Here is a 16,038-nt window from a genome sequence, read left to right on the forward strand (position 1 = left end):
ATATTCAGAGCAATATCTGAAAAAAGATTTCTTTTATTATGGCAGGCGAGGGAAGGTGAGGATGCTTGGCCTTTTCCTTCTCTTTGTTCATATCAGGTTATGGATGCTGTTGGAGCCAGCAATCTGTGCTAGACTTCGAATCACAGTGCTGTAGCCCTTGCTATGTTCTTTTACATCTTGTGATGCAGTTTAGAGCTGAAATTAGTCCAAGGAAAGCAAGGACCTTGGTTTAGATTTACAGACAAACTATACTAGTTTGTCTCTTCTCTCAGCCTTTGGAGACAGCAGGACATAATCACTGCAGTATGATTTACAATTTCACTTTCGATTTTTGTTTCTCTTCACACTCCTTTAAACAAACATTTCCATCACTCAGGAATAATCCCCATGCCATGCCTTAGCATATATTCTTAAGAGTTTGTTCATTAAATATTGTAAGCTTTTCTGCATTCTTTCCTTTATTAAAGGATTTGAGGAAAGGTCAAGTATTTCACCAGTCTCGTCTGCCTCTCTGTAAACAAGGGGAAGAGCTCCACATATGCTATTTGCGTAAGTTATAAGAATTAGACTGGAAGAATTGCAACTTTATTGAGTAGGGCAAAAAAAAAAATTCCTATGTCTGCCTATCATACCTGTGTAATATTACAAAGCAAAACCAGTCACATGCTGCAGAGAGCTGAGTTTCATGCCTATATCAAACTCCTTCCTTTCTCTTCCTCCTCACCTAAAGCTTTCAGGATCTGTCAACACTGCAAAAAAAAATTCCTGGTATTACAGACACTTTTGGACACTCGGGGTTGAAGCAATCTCATTTTTCTCTTGCTATATGGCAAAGAGTTTTTACTTCCAGTAGTGGTGATCCCAGCTCCCCCTACCTCGCTGATGTGTTGTCTTCTGGATTATTTTTGTGGTTGTTTAGGAAATGAAATCAGTTCAACTGTTCAGTTTAGTGTGAGGAATGTCAAACACAAGGAACTAAATAATGAAAAAAATAGTATATTTTTCTACAGGTCTTTCTGTTAGTCAAGCATTATATTACAATGTCCTGACAATGCAGAGTCCATTAAAAAATAATTCACCAGTTTCTAGTTTTCACCTAATAAACTGATTGTGTCACTTTCTCAGGATATTAATTAATATTTGTAGTACAAGTTAGGAAGATTACTACAGATAACTTCCTTTTTTCTTTTAACAATATTCACATTACAACATAAGATGACACTAATGGTAGTACTGGAATGCACAAACGTCTATCTCAACACAGCAAGTTTTGAGGTACAGAGCTGATATATTTTTCTAAAATACCAGATACCAAAATTTTTAAAAGAGTAGCATCTAGAGGAGCTAATAAAGTTGGCCATATATGCATTGATCTTTTCAATAAGTGACAAAGCTAAATGATTACAAACATGTTTCCTCTTTTAAAAGGCTGTCAATGGAGAATTATTTAAAATCATGATTAAAGTCAGAAGAAAAAAAGCAACCAGAAGCCAATTTGAAGGGAATCCCACATTCTTATTTTCTTATGTCATATGTTGTAGGTTATCAAGGAAGCCTTATGGAAAGTGTCTATTAAAACCAAGACAATCTTCTGGATAGTTAAGTTACCAGATTTATGCGTCCTGTTCAACCTAGTGATTTGGGGTTTTCTGTTTGTTTCAAAACACAGACAATAAGTAAACTAAAAGTAGACCAAAATGTGAGGAATAATAGCAGCCAAAATAGGCAAACAAATACAGTAAAACTATAGAAAACTGTCTGTGAACTAAAGAGGTAACAGAATGTCACTTTATTTCAGGTACTACTGTTTCTGCAAGTTTTCTTTAACTAACAGAATTTCTGTAAAGTTCTCTGAACCTGAACTGATCATTTGAAAAGATCATGGCAAGTATAGAACAGAAGGCAGAAACTCCAGGAGACAAACCACAGGAGAAAAGGTTAATCTTCAGCATGACAAAGGTTAACATTGAAATCATACTTCCATATTACTTATTAATAATCTGGAAAAAAGTTATTAAGATGCACAGGAAAATGAGAAAGAAATCATTATTTTTAGTGTTATGTACACATGCATATATATATATACACACACATTTCAATGCTGTAGCCTCACTGGAATACTCTGTACAATACCAGCCCATGATAATGATTCCAAGTCTACCTGTCCTATGAAACCTTCACAGAAGGGGGAAATATAATAATAAAAATAGTCAAGTCTTCTAAATCTCTGTAGAAATAGTCAAGTCTTCTAAATCTCTGTAGTTTAAGTATGGAATAATTCTGATGTAAGAGTTTGCACAGACCTAATTGATAGAAAAGGAAAAAAAAAGAATGAAGAGGGCCACCAAGACTGAGTAGCCTAGAAGCACTTGCCCTGTGAGAAAAGAATGAAGCATCAGGGCTTGTCCAGGCTGCAGAAGAGAATGTCTGAGGGAGGCCCAAGAGCAGCCCTCCAGTATCTCTATGGAAGTTTAGGGGAAGATGGAATCAGGCTCTTCACAGTGGCACATACTAGGAAGAAAAGAAACAATGGGCATCAGTTGAAATATGAGAGGTTAAGAATGTAAGGAAAAAAGTTTTCACTCTGAGAACAGTCAAGGAGTGGAACGAAGAGGCTCTACCTTCTTGGGAGGTTTTCAAGATCCAGCTGGATAAAGCCCTGGACAACCTGCTCTGACCTCAGAGCCAACCTTCCTTTGAGCAGGAGGTTGCACCAGAAACCTCCTGAAGTTCCACAAATCATTCTAGAATCCTAAGGGAACAAGGAAACATTTCTCCACATCCCATATGGAATATTGCACAAAAATAATGGTAAAAATAAACTTCCAAAACAAAGAAAACATCACTACCTGTCATGTCAGTGAACTGGGGAATTGAGGAGACAGTAGAATCATTAATGGACATATTGAAAATTGAACAGTCCTCTAAGTGTCCTGGTTCTTCAGCTTCAGGTGCTACTTATCAAGAATTTTATGCAAATGACACTAAAGCTTCATGTTTCATCTTTCTAACAAAAGACTAAGAGCTGCCAGACTGAAAAGAAGATCCAAGGCACAGGAGAAAAAGTGATTTACTTCACACCTACTTGTGTTTATCCTACTTTTGTCTGTATGCTATCAAACATGGCAAAAAGCACTTAATTAATATGCTCCTTAATCCAAACTCAACATGCCTATGGCAACTGAAACAGGACTATAAAAACTTAGGAATTTCAGGTATTGGTGAAATGTGCTATCTTTTATCTAGATAAACTCACAGCCATAAGTAACTTCAGTGGGAATATTATTCAGCTTTCTGAAGAAAAAAACCTTCTGAAATATCCATTTCAAAGCTTGTTCAAAAGTCAGGTGTATATAATCACACTAATGGAAAAAATGCATCAAAATAAAAATCTTGGAAAAAATGAATCTTTTTAGTGAAAATATTTTTTTTCCCCTTCTCATATTTTTTAATCACAAAATGAAAATTCTGGAACTCTCACATTTTCACTGTAAAAGAAAAATAAAAAACCCAAACATTTCCACTGAGCTCTAATCTATAATATCCCATCAAGAGGAAAGTAATACTTAGGAAACATCCACAGGTGGCAGCACAGCAATGCTTAATGAGACTCATTTTTTCTAATTTATTTTCAGCTTAGAATATAGCTATGTATTAAGTGAATGTGAATGAAACATCTGCTTGCCAAATATTTTTTATAATATGGGTTCAAGTAGTCATAATAATATCTATTTCATAAAATCTACACATCTTTTGTCTTTCCTGTTTTCTTTATGCAAAAATAGGTCTGCAAAAGCAGACATTTAGGCCTAATTAGAAAAAAATCCAGCTTTAGGTGCTTACACTGAAATAAAAAAAATACATGGAATACTCCCTTCAAAAGAATCTGAAAAAAACTATACAAAGATTCCAATACAACTAAAATAAGAATAACAAAATATTGCTTTTTTTAAAATTAAGGAACAGTGGTAAGAGAACAGCACTTGGAAGACAGACAATGGTATTTTAACCTTCCTGGCCTTACTCTAATTCAGCTTGCAGCTGTCTGTAATCCCACAGAGGATCTTATCTATCTCTTCATCATCTGTCCTCCAGTTGTCCTGAGCTTCTTAACACTGAAAACCCCTACTTGGAAGGGCAAAGGTCCCCACAATAATCACTTAGAGGGATGGATAAAGGGTCAAGCCTAACCCATAGGTTGAAGAACTACTAAAGAACTTGCAACAAAATTTAAGACATTGCCAGGATTTTCACATTTCTACCTGGCATGTTTACAGGGCAAGAACCTTCACACAAATTTGTGAGATTCAGGAGACAAAGGTGTGAAGGAACTGTTCCTCTTTGTCCAGGAACACTGATAACAGCTCTGATGCAAACTTCCTTCACTGTACATGAGACAGGACCAAAGAGAAGCTGTGCGATAAATGCAGCGGTTTTTGAAGCAGAAATGGCTCCTATGTGAACACTCAAGGGCCTCAATGTTCCCTGGAAAGCACAGAGATCTGAGAAAAGTGGCAATCAGATGGAAAATGGATCAACCAAACCCTGCTTTGGTTGAAGGAAGCTACACTGATCACACCCAGCATGAATGGAATGGAAGAGATCAAAGCAAAGCTTTTGGTACATTAACGGAAACAAAACCATTTCAGAGTCTAGTACTCTACATTAAACTATTTTGTTTAAAGAAAACACATTTATCCTGAAAACCAGCCCTGTGTTAGCACAATTGTGAAGGAATACACCTTAGGAGGATAGGTAAGATATAGTAGGTGACCAGAGCAGACCGGAGAATCACAGAATAGTGGAGATTAAAAGGCATCTCTGCAGATTCTCTGGTCCAACCCACTTGCTCAAAGACAGGTCACCTAGAGCAGGTTGCCTGGGACTTCAGTTAGGTTTTAAGCACCTTTAAGAATGGAGGCTTCACAGTTTCCCTGAGAACCATTTTCTACTTTTTGATAAATCCCATTTTAGAACAAAGTTTCCTATATTTAGGAATTACATATGCTTCAGTTTGTGTCCATTGCCTCTTTTTCTTTCAGTGGGCACCACTGAGGAGAGTTTGGCTTAGTTTTCTTTACTCTTCTCCACCAAGTACTTCCAAAAAATGGTAAAATCACTCTGGAGTCTTCTCCATGCTGAACAGCCCCAGCTCTCTGTCTCTCCACACAGGTCAGATGCTGCAATCCTTGGTAACCTGTGTGGTCTCTCACCAGACTTGCTCCCTAAACTCTCTGGGGAGCCCAGAAGCGAACTCAGAACTTGGAGGGTGTCTTTCCAGTGCTTTCAGCCTACTGGCAATACTCCTCTTTGTGCAGCCCAGGATGCTGTTGTCTGCCCTGGCCACAGGAGCACACTGCTGGCTTTTTGTCCAGCAGGATCCTGGGTGCTTCCCTGCCAAACTGCCTTCCATCCAGTCGCTGACCCCTGCTGCAGTGTGTACTGGCTCCTGGGGCTGTTCTCCCCAGGCACATGGCTCTGCATTTCCTGTGACTGAACTTCATGACGTTCCAGCCCACTGAAGTCCCTCTGAATGGCAGCACAGCCATATGATACAGCAAATCCTCATTGCAGATTTGTGTGATCTCTCATCTTGCTGAGGGTGTACACCATCACCCAGGTAAATGCCTAGAGCAGCCAAAATTCCCAAGCAGAATTCCCGGTTTTGCCATACACGTACTATTTGAGCCAATCTTTTTGTTGCTTCCAAGACTAAGACAGATCAAAACATATTCACAGTGCTTCAGCTATGGGCCTAATAATCCAATGTTACTTTGATAAAATATGAAATTATTAGCAAATTAGCAAAGTGAAATGCATGCTTTCTGTGTAACTGAGAAAAGATGAAAGCAGTGGCAGAGAAGACTGCAGCCTGTGACACCTCAGTGAAGAACATACACTTTCACTAAAATGCACTTCCATGGATTTCTTAGATGACATTAAACTCTGAATAGTACTTTCACTGAGACATACAGTAGGATGAACTGAAAGATACACTTCCTTGCTAAGAAAGCCACTAAATAATGCATTTGAAAAAACACATCTTCAAGGACATATTAAAGGTACCATGCCAAACTAAAAGCTACACTGCTCAATCAACACCTCATTTTTTTAACTAGAGCACCGTTTTGGTAATCAGCAAAGCTGTGTTTATTAATTCACACTACAGTTTCTCAGAATTATTTGAAAACTTAATTCTCTAGATGTAGCTGAAAAGCAATGAAGTCAAAGCTGATTTAATTTCTAATGCAGACCTCAGAATGAAATCTGTTTAACACAATGGGATAATGATGTGATGTGTAACAAGTCTGTTATGCTGCACAGGACTCCGAAAGGCAAAAACCCATGCTTCAAATTCTAACTTAAAGGTTACTTCTGAATTACATACATGCAAATCACATATACCAGCTCAATTAAAGTTTGAATGAGTAAATAAAATTATCCTTATTTAATCAGTATAGCTTGATGAACAAGGTAGAATCATAAAAAAAACCTTAGCAAGAATATTCTTTGAATTCACACCTAAAGCATAATTCTGGTAGACGCACTAGACAAAACCACACGCTTTTCCTTCCAACAGCACAATGACGCAATTCAGTAATCATGAGAGGTTATGTGCAGCATTTTGAGTTAGAATGGACACTGCAAAATGTGTGTCCTTCCCCCTTTCAGTTTAGCCATCTTTCACACAGCAGGCTAAAAAATATTTAATTTCTGCACTGTTTAACTGCTCTTCAAGTATCCTCATGAAAATATTTTTACAAACAAGTTTAGTTTTATGGATGCCTTATATCAATAAGTATGGAACAAGCATGGAATTACCCTATATACCACTAAGAGGTGAGGACTGACAGGCTAGAAAGCAATTTTACATTATATGACCCAGAGGTCCTTTTCTGTGGAAATGTGATCCTGCTGTTCATCCCCATGGGGAAGGTATCCAGCTGCAAACTGGGCTGTATTAGCAACTGCAGTCAGAGGCAAAGGGGAGCAAATCTTCCCCTCCATTTGGAACTTGTGAGACTGCTGCAGGAGCACTGTCCTGTTCAGGGCTCCCCAGTGTAAGAAAGAGCAGAGAAAGGACACCAATGTGGTCAAGGGATTGAACAACAATATACAAGGAAAGGCAGAGCTGTATGCATTAGCTCAATCTGAAGAAGACAAGACTAAGGGGAGAGCTTTTGGCTCTCTGCAGCTACCTAACAGGAAGCTACAGAAAACTAAGGCCAAATGATTCATTGATTGCCATCACAAAGAAGGGACTGAAGTATCTACACATACTATGCCAACTCTGGAACAGTGTGGATTTTCTTTTGAACAAATTTCAACAGCTTCATACAAATGTACCCGAAATTCCTTTTTTTACTCCAACAGGCTAAAAAACGACTGCAACGTTTGGGTTTTATTTAATTTTATCCAAAGAAATCATAAACATAAGCCAAGAACTCTTGTAATGACCAAGGAGGAAAGGAGGATAACTATGCAGCATGCTTGGTTAAGATCTAGTATGTTCATACTCAGCAGGAAAATACGTGAACAAGAACTTAAATACACATAACAGTTTTGTGACAGAAGACTGCTCCAACGACAAAAGGCGAATTCGAGAACTAAACATAATAAACAAAACTCCTAGTTCTGACTGTTAATTATTCAGCAACTGCAGCTTCCATTTAAAATTAGAACACTAAGGTTTCTTCATCTTAGTATAGGAATATTAGATATACCAGTACTTCTCTTGCATTCATAGCAAAGAACAAGCTAACACATTCCTGTAAGGTATCTCATCCATGAAATAGCTCTTCTGAGAGGAAAGGTCAAAGGAAAATATTTTCCAAGGTTCCTGCATGTCAACCTGTGCACTAAAAGTACATAATGAGTCAGAAATAAAGGCCCAGTAATCTATCAGTCATCTACTTTTTGACACTTTTTTCAGTACTGCAATTGGTACTCAAGTGCATTTCAAAAGGAAAAGGCAGTTTTTGTAACATATAATATGAACGGCAATTACTACAAAAAGCAAAGAATCCAACTTCAAGAGTTCAACACTGGTCAAACCTCTTTCTGACATTGACCATTATGAATGCAGCTATGTAAATCAACTTTTAAAGTATACCAATAAAGACGTATTATTTCTTCACTTTTAATCTTATCCTGCTACTTATCAGATCTCTTAACATCAGTTTTGAAAATGACAAAATAAAATCAGATACTATTTTGAAGTAATAACACTAGCTGATTTTATTTTAAAGTACATACCTGAATTGCTGAATTCATGAAACATGTATTCCCCAAGTTACTGAGGCCACACAGGCCTGGCTGCTCATTGTGTCTTCCTGGCTCTGAATAATCATAATTCTTATAAGCAGTATATGATGGGAGACAATAGTTTGAATTTTTCACACTGTAAGAAAACAAGACATCTTTCACAATGTAAACATGTACTCTATAGTACTTTAAACCATACAAGTACTTTATAGACTTAAATTATTAAAAATGTTAAGCTAACTTCTGCGAACAAGTAAAGATTTAAAACACTTAACTTTAATGTAATAACATTAATGTCAATATAAATGTCATCAACAACCAAAATCAAGCATACTGCAGTAACTGCAATTATTACATCCCTACCCATTTTTTATAGGAGCAGCTTCACAGCTTACTCTATTCTTCATTGTTCTATCATATTTAAAACACTCAGACTTTAGACACCACCAGCAGCAATCAATCATTTACGTTCCTTTTGCATCCTGCTACTGCAAGAGTGAGGTCGGTGGGGATGGGAATGCAGAGTTACAGGTGAAAGCTGAGATTTCCAAGGCCACTGTGGCATAGCTGCCTCACTGCATCAGACAGTCTATTTATAGCTTCCCTGCTAGGACAGCACAATCCAGCATGCAAATGCAGAAAAGCCTTGAGAGGTAAAGGAATGCGCAAAATGCCTTGCAACTACTTTGGTATAAATCTATGCTGCATTTGTTTGCAGATAGAAGGAACTGCAGAGGACTGAAATAGGTAAAATGACGATATTTAAAACAATTTGTTTCCAGATGAAATACAAAAATATCGAATATAAACTAACCCTCAGAACAGTAAAGTGAGAATATCTGAGAACACTAGAAAGGCAAAGGAATCTTCTAAGGGAATGTTTTGCAATATGTTAGAAAAAACCAAGCAACCACAACCACTTTAACCATTTCAGGTGCTGATCATAATGAAAACTGTGTGACAGCAGCTTAGGCTAAAGTTCAGGAGTATTTCTGCAGCTATTAAGCATCATTAATATTAGAACATGAACAAAAATTTGAAAGTCAGATGCTAAGAATGAAGGAAAAATACATAGTGCAAAGAATCAATCCTAATAAAAAACTGAGATTTGTAATTAAAAAGTCTGGGGATGCAAGTGCCCAAAGGTAACTCTCCAGCCATTACTCCTGAACATAATCATGCCCTTTTACTGAATGCCAACCGTCTCCTCAGTGCACAATTACTCACTTTTCATAAATAACTATTGTTTTTTAATTAAGTTATCAAAACTTTCAAACAGACGGGGATGAAAATCTCTCCCTCTTTCAATGGTCTTAGAAATTTGTGTAGTTTATAGCTCCACTGTCCATAAAGCTGCTGTTATCACACTTTTACATCTGGTTATTTCTTTTTAATAGCTGACTTTCCCATTAGTCCTTCCTTTTTCTATAGATATGCATTTCCTCTGCTCTCTGGCTTGCCCCCAAACTAGCTAAGAGGTATTGTTTTCACTGGTCATTCTTGATGGAAAAAACCCTATGAAGTTAGTGTTCACTCACGTAATAGAGATCCCCAGGAAAAATCACCTTCAGACTCCCAGTTGCAGCCCAGTTACTGCAGTGAACTCCAATTCCCTTAGGCTGGTAAGCCTTAGCTCCCCCAGGAATCAAAACCACAAGCCTGCCACTGGTGCTAATGCAACCCCACAATACAACCAACCCAGCAGGGCACAGCAGTAACAGCAATGCACATGCACAGGGTACACAACAAGCTTCTACTTTCAGCCTTGCTTCCTTCCTACTGCTGTCCTGATCTGACTTACAGATAACACTTTTCATATGCTTAACAAAAAAAAAAACCTAATTGAAATTTAGATGTAGGGGTAATGAACAAATCGAATTTAATTCTTCTAGGGATTTTTATTTCCTTCTCTGCAGCTTTCCCTCCTTCACAAATTGACAGCTTTGGAGGGACACTAGAAAGCTAAGGAAATGCAACTGGTATTTTGTGGCTGTAGCTTACTCATGTGGAAGATTTTCTCAAATTAACTGAGTACCATGACGATAATTTAGTTCAAGATAATTGCAGTGCAGATAGATGCAGTGTGTATTTACTCTAAGGGACAAACTGTCAGTTTACTTCTCAAAAGGGAAAGACATTTCGGAGCTCTTTTATCTTCTGCACTGGCCCACAGAAATATATTTGAGAGGTTAGAGATTAAGGTTACCACTCATCCTGTGAGTGAGGTCTATTAATATATTTTTATTTCATGGTTCTACGATATTTTATCAAAACACACTGCCTACTGTTTGCAGGATACTAGGAGATGTCTCTTTACAGCTCCATCAATTTGCAAACTGTTTTGTTGTGGAAAAATTATTTTTATATAAATTACATTGTTGCTTTTCTTCTTATGCTTTTAAGCTGGATGAAAAAGAAATTATTATTAACAGTCAATAATAAGTAGCTAACAATGGAAAGCAAATAAAGACATAAGGTAAGTCTATGTTAATTTAATTCTAACAGAAATATCCTAGAAAAAGTAACTTGTGATAACTGTGTGTCCCCAAGCCTCCAGCTGCTTTTCCTGCAAAACTTTCCCAAATTTAATGAAGGAACCATGCAGGGAAAAGCAGAGGGCTAGTATTAGGATAAGCTAGCCAAGTAAGAGCAGTAACAGAAAGAAAACACTAATAGTTCTTAGAAAAAAAAGCTTCACAAAAGTAAGGCAAGATCTGAAAACATGAAACCATCTTCAGACCCAAGAACAGAGCTCTTGACAGGGCAAAAATGGCAAAGGAGGTTTCCAAATGAAATTTTACTATCTGTAGATCTATAAATTTTGAATTGCATGTGCTAGATCTGAAATGACTTGTTTGTACCTTCTGTATGTGCCTTTAGACTTTAAAGCAGCTTTCAAACAGTGATGACAAACCCAGAGCACTGACTGTACAGCGACAGCTCTGCCAAGCATGGATGTTGAACACAGAAGACTGGAAAAGCATCACTAGATTTGGAAAAGACATAATTTGACAGAGGAATGCCATGTACCAACAGGTACATACATAAAGGAATTTGAGTTGCAATAATGGGTACAGAAAATAAGAAGTTGGGAAGACTTACTGAGCTCTGTAATATTTCAACCATTTCAATGCACTGCCAATGTATTTTTGTGACCAGCCCCTTCAAGAAACCTATTATCAGGTTTCATCAGATTTTAGAGATACTTGAAGCAGCAGGAGAGGCCCATGTCACTACATAAAGATTACTATCTTTATTTTTTGCTCATTATCATTGTCTGGAAAGCAAAATATAACATTATATTTAAATTGTCTTTGTCATAATATTTGGTTATGTGTCAGGTACAACATGAAGAAACTATTTTTAGACATAATGTAATGTACTTTACACTTATACTTCTTAACATAAGCATATTGAAATATACCAAGCATTTAAACAAAGCTGCCCTTGACAGGCTGACACCACCAAATGATGCAAACAAGTCATTTTAGGAGCCTAAAGCAATGGTTACAAATGAAGGAAACAGAACAATTTCCTACTTAATTCCCCAAGCAAAATCCCTGTTCAAGTGTTTGGATTCCACATAATTTAAAAAACACTGTATACGATATGTATTGCTTTATTAACAACAATAAACAGAAATTCCAGTAAGACCTAAAAGATGCATGTCTCTCCCTGCTCTTCTGAATCCATCAACACATATTATGACAATCCTCCTGAGTTATTCTTTCAGCAAGATCACCAGTAAAGGCAAAAGAACATCAATGATCAATTATTTGGAATCCTCCATTCCATCAAAGGCAAACTCACATTTACATAAATGAAGGCTTCAGACTGGATAAAATTTGCACAAGCTATTTCTGATATCTAATGTATAACTACCTTAACACAAAATTAAGTATCTACCAATCTGAGCCTTACTCTTACATAGAACACCTCCTGGATTAGAAAAACATTACAGAAATGTCTGCCATACAAAAAAACCATGAAACTTCCAGGTTTTTAACATAACTTGTACTCTGTAGGTGAGCTCTAGTAATTGCAAAAGCAGGCTTGCAATGACTACTATTTATGACCATTAATACACACAACCTGTTTCGTTTTTTCTGCCTTATAAATCGTATTTGTCAGCTAAAACTATCTTCAAACCAAATGCTGGTATTTCCTCCAGAGTCACAGCATCTCATGCCCACATGGGGATGCCAACAGGTCCTAGAAAGCTACAAATGTATAATTTCACTAATGTACTAAGGACAATGTGCAATATAAAATAATAAGGCAGAAGCATAAAGCATGGAAATAAATTCAAGACAAAGCTGACATTAAGTAGTTAACTAAGAAAGTAACAATGATAGTATTAATTAATGAAAAAGAAGTACTTTCTTAGACAAGGAAATATTTGCAAGAAGAGTGGAACATTCTGAACTCACAATTATATAATAGAATTAAACACAGAAATCTATCTTTCAATTTACTATTTGAAGCCAAAAATTCTTAATGCAAAAGTATGTATTTTAAAGTACAAAGTATATAATGGATATGACTTCATCACTGAACACAGACTCTGAGATAAGTGCTGCTAAAGATTCATCTGTATTACATCTTGTATTAAATTATTAATTTGTGATTGATAAAATATTTTTAAGTCATCATAATTGGATTACTGCATTGTAAGGAAAACCATATACTTCTGCACTGAATATCTGTCTCACATAATATCCAGATGTACTGTGTTTTTATATAGAAGATAAAAATGACTGGTATTTCATAATACTACAGAGTACATGTACCTATTAACTGATTTACAAATGCTTAAGCTATAGTTAAATCACTCAAAAGGATGAATTCCTTACCAAATCTGAAACTTATATGACTTCCTTTTAAAAACATATTTCTGTTGAAAATTATAACTTGTAAAATAACAACAAACAAACACACCCCCAAACCTCAATTTTTTTTCTCAAGTTCTAAAAGCTCACATTTTGGCTCCAAAATAAACCAAGAAATAAAATTAAAATCAGGTAAATCATGTGAACAAACTATCTTTAAAAGCTGCAATATCTGGCAACAAGTTTCATAAGTGCCTCCTAAAAATAACTATATCACCAGCAAGAAACTAACATAAAAAAAAAAAAAAGAAAATAAGAAAGCCTTGATGGTTTGATTTAAAACCACAGCTCCCTAAAAAAAAGGCACTGTTAAGTGTCACACTTGACAACAGCACTGCCTTTTGCCTAAACACTGGGAGAAGAAGAAATTAATTCTCAGCTGGAGGCTCAGCTCTGACCAAGAGTAACTTTTTGCACAACCATATGTACGAAACTCTTCCTATTTACTACACATTCACACACAGAGTACAACAGACTGCAGTTAATTATACAGATTTCAACTTTCAACAGTGAGAGTTGGGGCTACTCACAATTGGTAGAGGCACAAGTGACACTTCACCCCTTAGGAAAAATCACTTCTGATAAGTGCAGTATTTAACTGGAAGATATTGTATATTTAATGTTTATGTCACCTTTTTAATATTTAACATCTTCAAATGTGATCACAAAATGCATGTTTAGAAAAATACTAAAAATTTTAATGAATTGTAAGATAAGGTTCTTCAACTTCCCCCAGCTTGCATTAAAGATGAGTGCTCTCTGGTTTCAAGCATTTCAAAGATGCTCCATTATCTGTTAAAGTGAAATAATTCCATGTTTTTCTATATTCACCAACTTTTTTTACAGTTGTGTACATAACAACAACAACAAAATGATACAAAAAGTTGGCCAATGCAATAGGAAAGCTCTTCTTTTAGAGTTTTATCACATTATTTATTTTAAAAACCTTCTAATTTGGAATATAAAGGGGAAATCATGTAAAAGTTATAAGTCTCTTACTAAGCCTTTGTTCACTGCAAAAGTCAAGCACACAGTCTGATCTCTCAAACTTCTAACACTAAGAAAGAGAAGTTAAGCTGCTGGCTACATTAGAGCTTACACAATTCAGCTGTCATGATTTGAAATCTAAGTGTAATGGTACATAGGCTGCTCTAATACCTTAGGAGCAATAAACAAGGGAAAACCTGATATAAGGATGAATACTTTATACCTTTCTTGTTGTCCATTTAAATTCAGGCAGGATAATAATAGCACCAATGTATTTTCAGAATTATAAACTCTAAATGAAATCTATACTTTTCCTTACAATAGCCAAAATTCTTTTCAGTGTCTTCCCTGCTCAAGAGTAAGAGTTACAAACATTTCTAATGTTGTTTCATTTCTTGGTGTCAGCATTACCTACACTATGAAATAGCAACCAGTAACAATTCACAAGCCAAATATTGCAAATCAATTCAAAATCCTTAAGAGAGGAGTTATAATACATTGAACTTTGTTTATATTACATTGGGGTAATTAATTAAATAATGTTTTAAGGTATATTGCTTACTTTCTGTTGTTCATGTTGTTATAATTATTTGATAGAGATGGAGAGATCTTTGGTAAAGTTGAAAAATTGGATGCACCTGGGGACCTTTAAAAATATGAAAATGATAAATTAGACAAAAATGCTGAGATATTAAGAACTGTGAAAGAAAGATAACAAATGAATGAAGCAGATAAACAAGCATGGAAAAGAAATGCTTTTTTAAAAGTGGGCAAAGCACTAAAAATACCCAGGACATGCAGCCATCAGAATTTGCCTTTTAACACCTGAAATGTTTCACAGTACTTAAAACTTCCATAACTCGTTGCAGAAACAGAGATATTAAAAACCAAAAGAAAGCACTGGCCACTGTGCAAAAAAAAAAAAAGTTTTCAGCTTACAGAACAACTGTAGATATTCTGATGTTCTAGAACTTAAAATGCGAAGTTTCTAATGTGGGAATTTTATTAATTTTTAATTTCAAACTAAATGGATGTTGAGATGAGGTAAGAAAATGATCAAGATAAATACTTCACATTAATTTAGCAGCAGCATGGAACCATTTAGTTAAAACGGTCTCAGTAATTTTGTTAGAAAATTTCAGGATATTATGCACAACACTGGACTTTTAAAAACCTTTTTTTTTTTCCAAAAAGAGAAGCATTATCACGTATCCCCATGGTTTAGGACTACTTTAAAATACAAGAATAGTGATTATTTCAATCACAAAGACTGCAGAATATAACAAACACAGTATTTACAACTATCCTGCAGTGTATTTTTCTTGAAGAAATCTTACAGGTGCACAAGGAAAAAACAGCATACTCAAAGGAGATCATGTAACTTCAAATGAATTGGAGTTCTGGCTGTCATTGAAAAGCTTTGAAGTACACATCGCTATATTAAGCGAAGAACTGAATGCTCAGGACTTTTTAAGCACTTGCCAAGAACTAAACTCCATAAGAAAATGAACATTTTTACACTGGGAATTTTCCCAAGTATATCTTCACATTTGTTTTCAACTTTCTGTTAAACCTTTTTGAAAAGAAAAGTTGCCAGAGAAGGGGAACCTCAATCCACATTACTCACACCAACTGATGCCAGAGCAAGCAAGAGTTGCTGCCCAGAGCCTGGAAAGGGTTTGGAGTTTAGGAGTAATGAACCTGAAGTACAGCACAAAAGAACTCCAGCCACTGCAGCCAGCACCTCAGCTCTGTTGAGGGTCCCGCTTAAATGCCTCCATGCAAAAGCACAAGAAGAGGCAAAACACAAGAGGAGCTGGAGACGTGCATATGCCTGTGAGGGGTGTGATCCTATTGCCAGCACTGGCAAATAAATGATGGGATGGCTACTATTCCT

General features: G+C 36.2%; 1 protein-coding gene across 5 annotated transcripts in view; it reads right to left on the minus strand.

The window, feature by feature from the left end:
- The window catches only part of USP15 (ubiquitin specific peptidase 15), a 61,795-nt gene that overhangs the window by 11,581 nt on the left and 34,176 nt on the right, over positions 1 to 16,038 (minus strand). For 4 of the 5 annotated variants that reach the window (XR_012580075.1, XM_074539808.1, XM_074539810.1 and 1 more), the window contains 2 exons: positions 14,704 to 14,787; positions 8,257 to 8,401 (listed from right to left, as the gene is read on the minus strand). Coding sequence is in view for 4 of the 5 variants with exons in the window: in XM_074539808.1 (XP_074395909.1) it covers positions 8,257 to 8,401; positions 14,704 to 14,787 (229 nt within the window). In the remaining variant the exon portion in view is untranslated. The remainder of the gene's footprint in view (positions 1 to 8,256; positions 8,402 to 14,703; positions 14,788 to 16,038) is intronic. The other variant, XM_074539809.1, reaches the window with a different exon arrangement.

The sequence above is a fragment of the Zonotrichia albicollis genome, chromosome 4 (genome assembly GCF_047830755.1).
Source record: "Zonotrichia albicollis isolate bZonAlb1 chromosome 4, bZonAlb1.hap1, whole genome shotgun sequence".
NCBI classification, from domain to species: domain Eukaryota; kingdom Metazoa; phylum Chordata; class Aves; order Passeriformes; family Passerellidae; genus Zonotrichia; species Zonotrichia albicollis.